Source organism: Oryctolagus cuniculus, chromosome 2, assembly GCF_051225735.1.
Source record: "Oryctolagus cuniculus isolate XC-2025 breed Fujian yellow rabbit chromosome 2, ASM5122573v1, whole genome shotgun sequence".
NCBI lineage: Eukaryota > Metazoa > Chordata > Mammalia > Lagomorpha > Leporidae > Oryctolagus > Oryctolagus cuniculus.
In genome coordinates this window covers 136,416,994-136,429,864 of record NC_142868.1, presented here as the reverse complement: position 1 = coordinate 136,429,864, position 12,871 = coordinate 136,416,994, and the positions used below count along the sequence as shown (strand labels likewise).

General features: G+C 59.6%; 1 protein-coding gene across 27 annotated transcripts in view; it reads left to right on the top strand.

Annotated features, from left to right (window-relative positions):
* The window catches only part of DYSF (dysferlin), a 189,747-nt gene that overhangs the window by 116,806 nt on the left and 60,070 nt on the right, over positions 1 to 12,871 (top strand). For 25 of the 27 annotated variants that reach the window (XM_002709783.6, XM_002709780.6, XM_002709778.6 and 22 more), the window contains 7 exons: positions 1,153 to 1,293; positions 1,929 to 1,958; positions 3,016 to 3,045; positions 11,022 to 11,123; positions 11,231 to 11,392; positions 12,308 to 12,473; positions 12,662 to 12,738. In XM_002709783.6, coding sequence (XP_002709829.2) covers positions 1,153 to 1,293; positions 1,929 to 1,958; positions 3,016 to 3,045; positions 11,022 to 11,123; positions 11,231 to 11,392; positions 12,308 to 12,473; positions 12,662 to 12,738 — 708 coding nt within the window. Of the gene's footprint in view, positions 1 to 1,152; positions 1,294 to 1,928; positions 1,959 to 3,015; positions 3,046 to 8,685; positions 8,728 to 11,021; positions 11,124 to 11,230; positions 11,393 to 12,307; positions 12,474 to 12,661; positions 12,739 to 12,871 lie in introns of all 27 variants that reach the window. The other 2 variants (XM_051842769.3, XM_051842768.3) reach the window with 1 other exon arrangement.

Here is a 12,871-nt window from a genome sequence, read left to right as displayed (position 1 = left end):
AGAACACAGGGTTGGGTAGTACTGGAAGAGCACGGCTGTGTTGGCCCACCAGGCACGTGGCAGAGAGGCCTGGCTAGGGTTTTGTAGGTCCTAGGGGGATGAGAAGGGAGGAGGCAGGATTTGGAAGATGTTTCCAGAGTTGCCATGACCAAATGTTGGGTGCCCTGGGAGGTTGAGCCGCCCAGGGGGTGTGGGAGGACTATGCTGTTTGGATGGGGGCCAGCCAGTGGTGGACAACACAGGCCTGGGCTGGGGAGCCCTCCTGGGTGCTCTCCAAAGGAAAGACCGATGCCACAGGGCAACAAGCAGCCGGGGGAGGAGGCCCACTCTGAGTGGTTGGAGCCAGGCTGTCTCCCGCCGTGGTGGGCATTGCTGCAGGGGCTGCTGGCTACCCCAGGATGGCCCCCTGCAGTGCACGACCTTCTGCTTGGGGGCTCTCCAGATGCTGGCTTGTGTGGGCCGCTGCACCATCTGGCTCCATGCCCCTGCCCTTGGAGAAGCCATCCACATGCCTGGAGGCCATAGGCAGGCCAAGATACAGAGGGCTCATCTTGGCAGGGCTGTGAGGGAGGGGGGACAGCAGCACTGACCATGCCATGCTGGCTCGAGGAGGGAGAGGCCGGCTGAGGCTGTGGGCTGGAGTGAGCATGGGGAGGGGGGGAACAGGGCTATGGGGAGGGCTTGTGGTGCCAGCCCGGGACTTGGCCCCTGTCCTCTCGACAGTAGGAGCCAAGGAAGGTGCCTGGCAAAGCAGTGTGAGGTGAAAACAGCATTTTCACAAGGCTTACTTGATGTGTGCGATCACCATTTCCCCATTTGCAAAGAGGGGTGTTGAAGAGTGAAATGAATGCAGAACAGCCCCTCTGCTGCTGAGGGCGTTGGTTCTATGGTCTCCAAAGGACACAGAGCTGGGTTAAGTAAAAGCAGGGTCAACAGAGTTAGACCTGCAGAAGGACTTCTGACTGAGCCAGCAATGCAGGCCAGGTGTTGGTGGTCAGAGCCCGGCTGCGTCCCTCCTGGTCCGTGCCTCCCTCTGAGGAGAGCAGGGCTACCATCCTCCACAGAGGCTGCCCTGACTCCGAGGCCCTGTCTGGTCCCGGGTGTGGGTCTGCTCCTCTCTCTGAGGCTCCTTATCCTCCATGCCCTGTGCAGGGTGCCGACGAGTTTATGGGCCGCTGCATCTGTCAGCCGAGTCTGGAGCGGATGCCCCGGCTGGCCTGGTTCCCACTGCTGAGGGGCAGCCAGCCGGCCGGCGAGCTGCTGGCCTCCTTTGAGCTCATCCAGAGAGAGAAGGTGAGGCTGGTCCATGTCCAGACCTGGGAGGGCTGCTGGGACCCTTCCCACTCCTCCTCCTTCTGAGGCCCTCTTCTCCCATCTTTCCTGAACCCCTAATTAGGACACGATTGAGCATGGCACAGTGTTAGGTTCTGCAGTGTCCTTGTGCCCTGCCCCCTCCCCCCAGTTCTCGCCTGGTCATCTCCCGATGTGGCTCTGGGATGAAGACCTCTGTGGTCTGGCTGGGGGAGGGGTCTGGACAGCAGTGATGGGGGCGGCTGGGCCATGGCAAGGCAGCATCCCCATTCCACGGCGGCTCTGCCATGGCCCAGATGCATGGCCCTAGGTCAGCCATGTCCCCACTGTGAAACAAGAGGTTTGGGTTAGAGCTCTGCTCTTGGTACGTGTGAGCCCAAAAATGTGCCCCGGATAGGGGAGGCTGCCCTGAATGAAGTGTCTGGAGGGGACCACGGTCCTCAGCTTCCCCTTCTTCCCAAGGGATGGGGTTAGCGCGCCCTTGCCTCTCTGGTCACCGACCTTTTCCGCGGGTGTCGCTGGGGGCTGAAGATGTGATTGCCTGGCCAGGGCAGAAGTGAGGGGCTGGGGGCCTGGGGTGACAGCCACGTGACCACCATGCTTTTTCTTCACCCTAGCCGGCCGTCCACCACATCCCCGGTTTCGAGGTGAGTCTCGCCCTTGCCGTTCCTTCTTGAAGCTGACTGCCTGCCCCTGCACTGGCAGCTCCTCGGGGCAACACAGGCAGATGGGCAGACACAGCCCACCTTGTGTGTGGAGCCCCAGGGCGGGGTGGGAGGGGTTCGCCACCCAGCCCTGGCCTTGCCTGGCCTTCTTCCTGGGGAAGTCTGTCGTGTCCTCGCCCCACCCCCACCACAAACACTACCTCTGGAGGTGTGGCCTGGGCTAGGGCTCCGCAGCACCTCAGCTAGTTCCTGGGGTCCCCTTATGTAGACTCTGGGCAGGGACTGCCCGTGCACGAGTGACATGCAGAAGCTATGGCTGAGACGGTCTTTGCTGACCCCTGTTCCCACCCTAATGCCATGTCCTCTTATCTGCCATGGGTGCTTTCCTCCCTTCTTGCCTCCTGCTTTCTTCCTCCTGGGGTCAGAGCAGACAATGTAAACCTCGGCCTGGGGCCCAGGCTGATTGGATTCACTGTGCCAGTGCAGGCCAGACACAGCAGCAGCTGTTAGAGTGCTTATCTCCCCTTCACAGGAAGCCCCGGCATTTCCAGACAGTTCTTACCCTACAAGCCCCACTCAGCCACCCCCATGCCACCCACCCTTGCTGTTCTCCCCTCCTCCTCCTCCTCCTCTTCTCTCCCTGTCCTATCCAAGCTGCAGCTCTTGGTTCTTACAGCCCTGGGGGATGCCAGGTTTGTTCCCAGCTCCCCACGTCCCTGTGCCCTGGCAGGCTGCACCTGTCATCTCCTTGGGGCTGCTGCACAGGCTCCCTTCCCAGAGCTGCCTGGACTCTGTCTGCGACTAGGCTTCAGCCCTTCTCACCTCTCCCTCTGCATCCATGTCCACCTCTTCCTTCTCAGGTGGCCATCCTGGGCCGGGGGTGTGATCAGGAAGCGGCCATTCTGGATCAGATGAGCAGGTTTCTGCTGTGCTCCTCTGTGGCCCAGCCTAGTGCTCCTGTTACTAATGGAGAACTTGTCTCTTCCCCTCTCCCCCCACCCATCTCCTGGATATGGAACATCCCACGGGTGTGGTGCAGGTGCCGGACAGCTCAGGCATACTGGATGAGGTGAGCTGGACCCTCGAGGCTGTGGCTGGTGGCAGGGCCAGGGGCGGGGATGGGGTGGGGGGAGGAGGGAAGGCCAGCGGCCTCTAAGCACTTGCTTCAGAGCCATCCAGGTTCCTGGCTCCCTGTGGTCACCTGTCGCCTAGAGGTCTGTCTGGATTTTATTCTCATGCTCTGTGTGGATCAGGGTTGCCGAGGCTGTGTCCTGGGGGTGAGTCTAGCCTCAGAAGGAGGGCCAGCTGTCCTGTTTGGAGGCCAGATGACTATACGGACAGCAATGCCCAGTCTTATCAAGTGGCACATTTTCAAGAATACAATGTTAAGAGGGGACCAGAGCAGCCAAAGACGACTTTGTGCGGGAGGCAGCCAGAAGTTGCAGGCTTAGGAGAAAGGAGGGAACACACCTTTGGCTCCAGGGCTGGCTTCAGAAATGGGGTGGACTGGGGATTTGTGGGGACTGGCAGGCGTTTGGGGTTTGCATCTAGAAGAAGCCAGGACATGTCCTTGGGGGAGGGTGGTGAGAAGCACACTCTTAACGGCCTCCTGGATGCCGGTGAACCGGTGGCCGAGAGTGAGCCTGGGGCTGAGGCTCCGGGGAAGAGAGCGGCTGCTTCCTGCCATCAGGGAATCCCCAGGCTGGGAGCGGCCACCGTTTGACATTTTCGGTGTAACTTGGACTCAAAGTGCAGGGTCAGGATGTGGGATCCGCAGGTCCCGCGCCCCTTACCTCACTTCCTGTCGCTCCCAGACCGAGGTGGGGTCCGCCAAGGGAGCTGGCCGTGATCGCGCCCGACAGGCCGCCTCCTGCTCCTGGCTGCAGTTGCGAAAGACTGCCGGTTTGGAACGGGAGGCAGGGCCCCGTCCAGGGAGGCAGCACGGAGCCCTCGCTCTTGATTGAGAGCATTCTGTGGCCAAAACCCACAGCCTGCGCTGAAGAGGACCCAGCCCAGGGATGAGTTATTAAAAAAAAAAAGTTTAGGTCCCTAATAACTGGATTTGTCATGTGTAACAGCGAGGGCTCAGATTCCGACAGCAGGGATCTGGCTGTGGTCGCCTTGTCAGGAAACGAATCAAAACGGCAGCTTTTGGGCCAGACCCTGACGAGGGCCAAGTGTCCTGCTGCAGGGCCGGCCAGGCCACAGGCTGAGGCCGCGTGTGGGTCAGCAGGGCCAGGGGCCAGTGCGTCCTGGGGGTCTGCCGGCCGTCGGGCTGGGCTGAGCCAGCGGCTCGGCCTCTGAGACCCAGCTGGGTGTGTGCAGTATCAGCTGGTCTGGGGAACCACTCTGGAGGATGACCTTGTGCCTGGCGCTGGGGGACGTAGCTCAGCCCACTTGAAGGGGAAGCCTCGTGCCAAGATGCTGGGTCCCACTTGGTCTTAAGAGTCCCCAGGAGCTGATTGCAAGCAGGTTGGTCCTGCAGGAAACCTGATGCCTCAGCAGGATTTTCTGTCTTCTTCCTGTGGCCCAGCCCCTGCCTGGTGTCCTCCGTGCAGTCCCTCCCGGGCTCCCAGCCTGAGCTGTGGGCCAGTCTTCCTGCAGGGCTGTGGAAGGCACACTAAGGGCTCAGCTCCTGGACCACTGGCTATGGGAGGGCTTTGAAAGTCTTCCTGCAGGGAGGGAACTAGGGGAACACCAACCAGGAGGCTTTGGAGACTGTCGGGATAATGGGGACCTGGACAAGGTGGGGCTGCTGACCCCGAAGCATGGCTAAAGGGTGGCCTGTCCCCTGGGGAGTGCCATTGGCCAGTCCAGCTGGGCACGGAGACTCCCGTGTGGAAGCCAGCATGCTGTGAATGTGATGAGACTGTCTGCCTGGGCTGAGGGCTCCCAGGGCAGACAGGGATTGGCAGAAACGGTGAAGGAGGGTGCTACAGGAGCAGTGCCTGGGGCCAGTATGGTGGGCAACAAGATCTCCCTAGTGCAGGCTCTGTGCCTGTCTGAAGGTCCCTGCGCGGTGGTAGTGGGGAGGCGGGACCATTGTCACTCATGCTGGCGGCACACTGGCAGTGGACGGATGACAGGCGCAGGCAGAGAGGGGTCCTTTGCATTCTCCTCTCTCTCTCTCTCTCTGCCTCTTCCCCACTCTCCCTCTGTGTTTCTCCTTCCTTTGCCTGCTCCTTGGCCCCATCTCCCCCCTTCTCCCGCCTTTTCTGAGCCCTCCGTCTCGTTTCTTTTCCTTTTTTGTCTGGAGAACAAAGGCGGGCCACGCTGCCAGGGGGAATGAGTTCAAAGCAACGGCAATTTTAGATTTCCTGAGAACTGGAGAGTGGTGCGTGCACGTGTGTGAGTGTGCACACCCGGGAACTCACACGCTCGTGCGCACACGTAGCAGAAGGCATGTGAGCGCCTGCCTTCAGAACAGGGGCCCTGCACCGCGCATGGAGGACGGCCCCATGGGGTGTGCGGTCCTGACTGTCTCAGGAGTGCCGCCTGGTTCGGCTTCGTCTCTCCTGCTCCGCCCTCATAAGAGAAGATGCCTGTTCCATGGCTGTTCTCATGGCGGGCTCCAGGCTGGGCCAGATGTCACTTCACCCACCCTTCCCTTCCGAACCCCGGCCACAGGCTTCATGCAGAGGTACCGAGGTACTCGCCTCTGCCCCCAAACCCGCTGGAAGGAAAAATTTGGTGTTTTGCAATCAGGAAAATAAACCCAGTGGTCTCCCATCCCCCTCGTCCTCCCCCAAGGCTTTAATGTAAAACACTGTTTTTCCTGGGAAGTGTAATTAGAGCAGCATGTTGTTCCTAACGAGCTGGGTGGGGCCAGCACACAGTGGAGCCCTCCCAGCCTGCCTGGCTGCCCCCTGCCTGGGACTCCCCGAGGAACCAGCGTGAGAGTTTCTGTGAGGGTCCCCTGACTGTCCCTGGCTGGGTGAGAAGGGGGTCTGCGGGCTTAGGTGGCTAGAGAGGTATGTGGACACTTCCTCTGGCCTGGGAGTGAGCATCTGTCTAGTGCGGTGTCTCCTAGGGCTTGGGTTGGGAGACCCTCCCCTCCCGCCGCCATGACTCAGGGCTCAGCCACCTGTGTTGGACCGGTTGGCAGGACACACATACTGGAGGACACCCAAAAGTGGCTTCTGCTCTGATGGGGTCCTTGCTTGTCCTCAGGGTCCTTTTTGTGTGAGTGGGCTTGATGAACACCATGCATACCTGTAGACGTGTGGCCACCTAGGGCGGCTCTCCACTCACTGCTGGGCAAGGGAGGGGCAGCTCCCATGTGGCTTCCTCACCCAGCCTCGTTCTGGCTTCCCTCGAGGGCTGTCACTCATGGGATGGTGAATCCGAGTGTCCAGTGCACTTCCATTCCACCTCCGCCCCCTGCCTGGCAACGCCGACCTGTACTCCTAGTTCTAATGAGGGTCCTGGCTCTCACGCTGACAGCTGCTGTCCCTGAGGGGAGGAGGTCATATAGCCCTCAGGTGGCCTGGACCAGAAAGAAGTTGAGAAACAGGCGCAGGAGCTGATCCTGAGGCCTCAGGGCTTCCACGTGTGCGGTGGTTAGAAGCTGCTAGGATTCTGGGGGTGGTGCAGAGGCTGCAGTGGATGTAGGGTCGCAGAGGATTATGGGAAGTCAGGGACTAGGGTTATGAGAGGCTTCTGGGGGAGTTTTCTGGAGGATAGAGAGCTTGAAGTGGACCCAGAGAGATGTGCTCCGTCCAGGAAGGCAGCCAAGGAAACCCATTCAGACAGAGGGAGCAATGAGCAGGCATGGGGTTGGGTGTGGTGAGGGCCCAGGAACAGGCTGGGGCAGACAAGGGCATTAGAGAGAGAGCACATGTTGGAGTCATTCCTTGATCCACCTGTTCACCCACCTGTTCATCTGCCTGTCCACCTTCTCTTTCTCCCTCCAACTGTCCGATTAGGATGGTTTACTTACTGGATGGGGATCCGGCTGTGCTGTGGGTGTATAGGATTGCTGGCGTCTCTGGGAACAAAGTCCAGTGCACACAGAGACAGTGCAGGGTGAGAGACAGCGTCTGTCAGTGGGGCTGAGTTGCTAGGGAAGCCACGGAAGTGCCTAGGCCCAGGGCGCCAGGGAAGATTTCAGTGGATATCTAAAGTCCCAGCAGAGGTGGCCAGAGGAAGTGGGGACAGAGTGCATTTCAATTAGAGGGACCCATGAGCTCCAAGCCTCAAGGCTACAGAGACCACAGCACCTCTTGCAACCTGCTAGGGTTTGAAGGGCAGGAGTTGACCGTGTCTGGGAGGTTGCTCCTTGCTATTTGGAGCTCTGGGCGGTCGGGGTGGAGAGAGTTACCTGGTAAGAGATGTGCCCGGAGAAGTCAGCAGGAGCTAGGTGACGAGGGGTCCTGGGGGCCGCCTCAGAGAGCTTGCACTGCCTCCTGCAGGACACTGAGCAGTGAGGGAGTTGTTGGAAGGCTCGCCCTGGCTGCAGAGGGCAGCACCTGCTGGTTGTTAGGAGGGAGTGTGCAAAACTGCATGTGAGGAGACCGGGCAGGGATGCTGGTGAATCCAGGGAGAAGGGTGATGGCCTGAACCAGGAAAAGGAGTCAGGAGGGCGTGAGGAGTTCCTGGAAGACAGAATCATCCGTGCCTGGTGGCTCACCAGGCAGGGTAATATGGAGGTAAAGGAGCCAGAGACACCTGGGGGTAGGTGGGGCCACTTTCTGAGAGGGCATTGGAAGGGAGCAGATATTTTTAAATGTTTGTTTTTATCTATTTGGAAGGCAGAGTGACAGAGACAGGGAGATGGCTTCCTTCTTCTGGTTCACTCCTCAAATGCCCTCAACAGCCAGGGCTGGGCCAGAGAGCAGCCAGGAGCCAGGAATGCATCTGGGTCTCCCTTGTGGGCATCACCTACTGCCTCCCGGGTGTGTTAGCAGGGAGCTGCCTCAGAAGCAGAGGGGCCTGGATGCAAACCATGTGGGATGATGGCCTGCCAAGCAAGGAGCCCCCTGCCTGCTGCAGGGAGCATGTGTTGAGGTGGAAGATGGAGAATCTAGTTGTAGAAAAGTTCAGTGAGAGAGGCTGGGGGCACATGAGGGGCCGGGGTTAGGAGAGACGCTGGGAGCAGAAAGCTCCTGGTGGACGAAGGAGGCACTGCTGAGCCGACTGCAGCAGACGGCAGTGAGCAGGCCGCGGGGCCCAGAGAAGGAGCTGGGGTCCGCCGCCCAGAGGCTGCCGAGGCGTGATGAGGAAGACAACGGCCATGTGTGTGCCTTGGGTTGGGTGCTGGCAGGTGACTGTTGACCTTGGAGAATGAGGGATGCAGAGAGCACTGGACACCAGGGAGGAAATGGGAAGAGAAGAGGGAAGAGGGCTGGAGGGGGCATAGAGGAGGGCGTGGGAGGGGTTTGGACATGGAGTGTCTTTAACTGGGGAAGGAAAAGACCCAGGAGAGAGCATGAGCAGCTGGGAAGGACGGGGTGAGAAGGCGGAGAGCATTTAAGAGCAGCCACGCAGTAGCAGCGCCGTGGGCACCGAGACGGGCACACGGCACCAAGGGCTGTGGCGGCAGCGTGCAGGCTGGGCAGAGCCACAGAGGCAGGGATCCGTGAGAGGCTGCAGCCGATGGCAGGGTGGACAGGGCTGGCAGCCCCGTGCTGAGGAAGCTGCCTGAGCCCTCCTCTAACCTCTGTCTGTGCTTGTCTCTCCTCCTGCCTGCGCTGGGCCTGGCGCTCCACAGCTGTGTGCACCCGCCCTCCTCCTGCAGGGCCTTCTGCAAACGGTATAGTGCCCAGCCTTCTCCAGGGGCATGGGGGCCTGCAGATGGGGACGCTCCTTGGTGCCGGGCGAGGAAGGGGGGCTCCGGGAAAGGCTGCCCAGGATTTGGGGCCACATAGGAAGTGCTTCCCCAGGGGGATTTTGGGAGAACCTCGCAGCTGTGTGAGGAAGACTGATCTTTCTGCTTCCCCTCTCAGGAGAGCTTGAGGCTGAGCCCTCCCTGGCCCCTTCTTTTTGCCCCCTTTTGTCTTGGGCTTTTGGCCCTGGGCCCATATAGGGCTGGACACTAGCCAGGAGAGACCATGAGTGGGCCACGAGCAGGTCACTTCTGCATAGCCACCTGCTGGTGGTGGCCTCAGGGTGCCCTGGGTACACACCAAACTTGGGGTCCTCTCAGCAGCCAGGCCACCGCTGCGGCTGTGGAGGCCCCAACTCCATTTTCCAGGGATCCCTTCTGTGTGGAATATGACATGCACAGCACCCCCTGGAGGTGTGTGCTGGGCCAGCCCTGTCTGACACCCTCCCTCTCAATCAAAAAAGAGTAGGAGCTTCCCATGTGGAGTGTCGGGCATGGAGGGGACTACAGGGTTCCGGCACTGTGCTATGGTGACATGGGGACGTGGCGAGGCCAATGTCTCACTCAGAGGTGCTCCCAGGGACCGAGCTGTCCTCAAGTCATCCCTGGAAGATCAACACCAGCACCGTTGGTGCAGACAATGGTCCCAGCCACAGTTGGAGCCGTTGCTGTGGTCACAGCCACGTGGAGAGCGCATCGTGTATGACAGATGCTCTGTGTAGCTGTGCTGTCCTGCTGTTCTCAGAGCAGCTTCAGAAGGGGCTGTTGTCCCTGGGCACACAGGGGAGGGGCACAGCTGAAAGTAGGGGCCAGGCCCGTCTGACTCCAGAACTGAGCTGCTTCCCACTGCAGGTCAAGGTGTCGCTGGGCAAGAGTGATGGGCGGCTGGGCTGTGAAGCGATTCAGGGAGGCAGGAGGAAGCTGGCATTTTCTCCGCCTCAGATCTCCCACCATCTACATCAGAGCATCTGTGGATAGGTGTACGACCTTTTCAGAAGAAACCAGGTCACTTGGAGAATGTATCCAGTGACTCCTTTGTTTACTAAATGAAGATTACATGAGGCAAGCTCCATAAAGTATCCAGCACAGCCCTTTAAAGTATAACCAGTATTTCCTAAATGGGAGGTCCTCCACGTATGGATGTGCAGGTTAGGCACTGCACAAGGGCACTGTGTCAAGGGAGGGATAATTTCTGGCACAGACCTCATCTATTTGTATTTGTTAGAACAGTTTCCAGTAGGTGGCAGTAAAGTGTCTTGTACTAATAATGAAGACCATGCCTGTTTTCTGATATGGGAAGTAGAGTTTTAAGAAAGGGACATCTTTCTCTCGTGGTCACAAAGGTGCTAGGTAGGTCAGGAGTCCTAGTGAGAGTTTAGCGAACCAGGCACTCTTCTGAGTGTTGGACAGGTATTCATTTCCTGTACCCTTGCACTAACCTTTAGAGATTGATAATGTCCACTAACCACTTTGTAGATGAAAAAGTTGAGCTATAAGCAAAGTGAAATAGCTCATTAGCTTCATAAGTGGTCAAACACATTAACTAGTAGTTAGCTAGTAGTCAACTAGTCTAAGGTGGGAGGTCTCCCTGGCCCAACCCTGCCTCTCCCATAGTTCTTAGAGATCGCTGGGGATCCCTGACCCAGTCTCTTTAGCAAACTTCTAGGAGGCCCAGGGAGACACAGGCCTGGCTGTTCTCTGGCCTGCAGGAGTGAGGAAGCCACCCCAGCAGTGCCTGCGGGCATTCACATCCCTTCTCCCGCTGGGCATTTGCTATGTTGTTTGTGGTTTGCAGTACAGGTGTTCTGTCCTTGCAGGGAGCAGGTGTGGGACATGGAGGTGTGGAGCACCAGGGCAGGTGGTCCCTGGGAAGGAGCAGGAGAACCAGGCTCTAGGGGGAGATTGGCATGGCTGTGCCAGGACGGGTGAACAGTGTGAGCACCGTCAGGGAGGGGGAGACCCTGAGCAGCTCAGTGGTGTGCTGGAGCCTGCGCTGTGGGAAAAGGGGCAGCCTCTACCCTGCTGCAGGTGCTTGACCTGTGACCTACGAGAGGACGGTGCCTGGTATGAGCTGCCCGAGCCGCTGACCATCTGCCCACCTGTGTCTGCATCTGTGTGTGTCTGCCTGTCATTTCTTTCTGTCCTGTCTCTCCTTTCTTGTTTCTTTGCTTGGTCTCACTCCCACCTTGGTCTCCATCCATCCTGCCTGGTGCCCCCTGCAGTCGGATGACACGGACCTGCCCTACCCACCACCCCAGAGGGAGGCCAACGTCTACATGGTTCCCCAGAACATCAAGCCTGTTCTGCAGCGGACAGCCATAGAGGTGAGGCCCACCTGGGCGCAGCAGCCTGGCCCTTCTCCCATCCTGGCCCTGGCCTCTCCTAGTGCTCGGAACCTTTCCAGACACCATCCTCCTCCTGGGCTCCCCAGATCCTGGCCTGGGGCCTGCGCAACATGAAGAGCTACCAGCTGGCCAGCATCTCCTCCCCCAGCCTCGTGGTGGAGTGCGGGGGCCAGGCTGTGCAGTCCTGCGTCATCAGGAACCTCCGCAAGAACCCCAACTTTGACGTCTGCACTCTTTTCATGGAAGTGGTGAGCCCCTCTCCCTGCCGCCACCTGCGCTGCCCTCATGGCCTCAGGCTACCTGGGGTTGTGGCTCTGGCTCCCTGTGGGATCCCAGGGAGCTCTCTCTCAGAAACTCTCCCTCTGAAGTGGAAATGGGGAGGAAAAGCATCCGGTGCTGTGAGCAGCACTGGCCGGCCGACTTGCTCTTGCCCACCCCACCAGGGTCAGCAGTCCCAGGAGAGAGCTTGGTTATAGCCTCTTTGAGTTGTTACAGGCGCCCGCCATGGCTCTGACTTCCAGAGATGCCTTCAGGCTCTGTCCACCCGGGGCCTCCCCAGCCCGGTCCCCCGGCCCCGGGAGCCCAGCACTCTCCAGCTCCCCGGGGCTGCTGGGCCTCGCCTCGTGGCTGCAGAAAGGCAAGTCTGAGGAAAGGAAAGAGGTTTGCGAGATGAAAGCGCTGTAGAAACTCCAGGCCCAGTGGCTGTCAACAGGAGCCTCCTCTTGGCTGGGCCAGAGCCGCCACTGGAGGAGAGCACATAAATTATTTCAAGTTGTGTTCAAAGTGTGTTCGGGGCGGCGGCAGTGGGGGGAGCAGCTGGATCTGGAAGCCGACTCTTGAGTATCCACTTGGGGGGCACTGTCTGCAAGAGGTGTTGAGCCCCGGCCCAGCCGCCCTCGCTGCTCCCTGGCTGGTGAGGGCTCAGGGAAGGGAGACTGGGCGTTCGCTTGCTGCGAAGCCGGTGGCTCTGGAAGGTAGGGAAGCGGGGGAAAGGCTGGCATTTGGACAACACCCAAAAAGTGGGCAGAGCAGGTGAGTGGCTTCTGGGTCTGGCTCTTGGGGATTCCCTGCGGTTACAGCCGTACTCTGCTTCCCCAGCCTCTCCTGGGTGTTCCAGACGTGGGCTCAGGCTGGCATCTGGAGCCTCACTTCTCCTCCCCCAGATGCTGCCCCGGGAGGAGCTCTACTGCCCGCCCATTGTGGTCAAGGTCATTGATAACCGCCAGTTTGGCCGCCGGCCTGTGGTGGGCCAGTGCACCATCCGCTCCCTGGAGAGCTTCCTGTGTGACCCCTACTCAGCTGAGAGTCCATCGCCACAGGGAGGCCCAGGTAGGGGAGGGCCCCTGGAGCTGGACGGAAGTTCCCAGGGGAGGCTCGGCTGCACCTGAAGGTGGAGGAGACCTGGGAGAGGGGAGAGTTGGGTGGGAAGAAGAGATGGGTCCTGGCATGGAGAACGAGGGGTCTTGCCTCTGCTCCTTGTGGCTGAGAGACAAGCCTCCTCCTCCGCCCCCATGCAGATGACGTGAGCCTGCTCAGCCCTGGGGAGGACGTGCTCATTGACATCGATGACAAGGAGCCGCTCATCCCCACCCAGGTAGGGGCGGCCCCAAGGCCCCCTCCCCTTGCCCTGTCACTGAGGGAGGAATGGAGGTGGAAGCTTCCTATCTGGTCCAGGGGGTGGGATGTGGTCTTCCCTGTGACACCCAATTGATTTGTTCCTGGAAGCA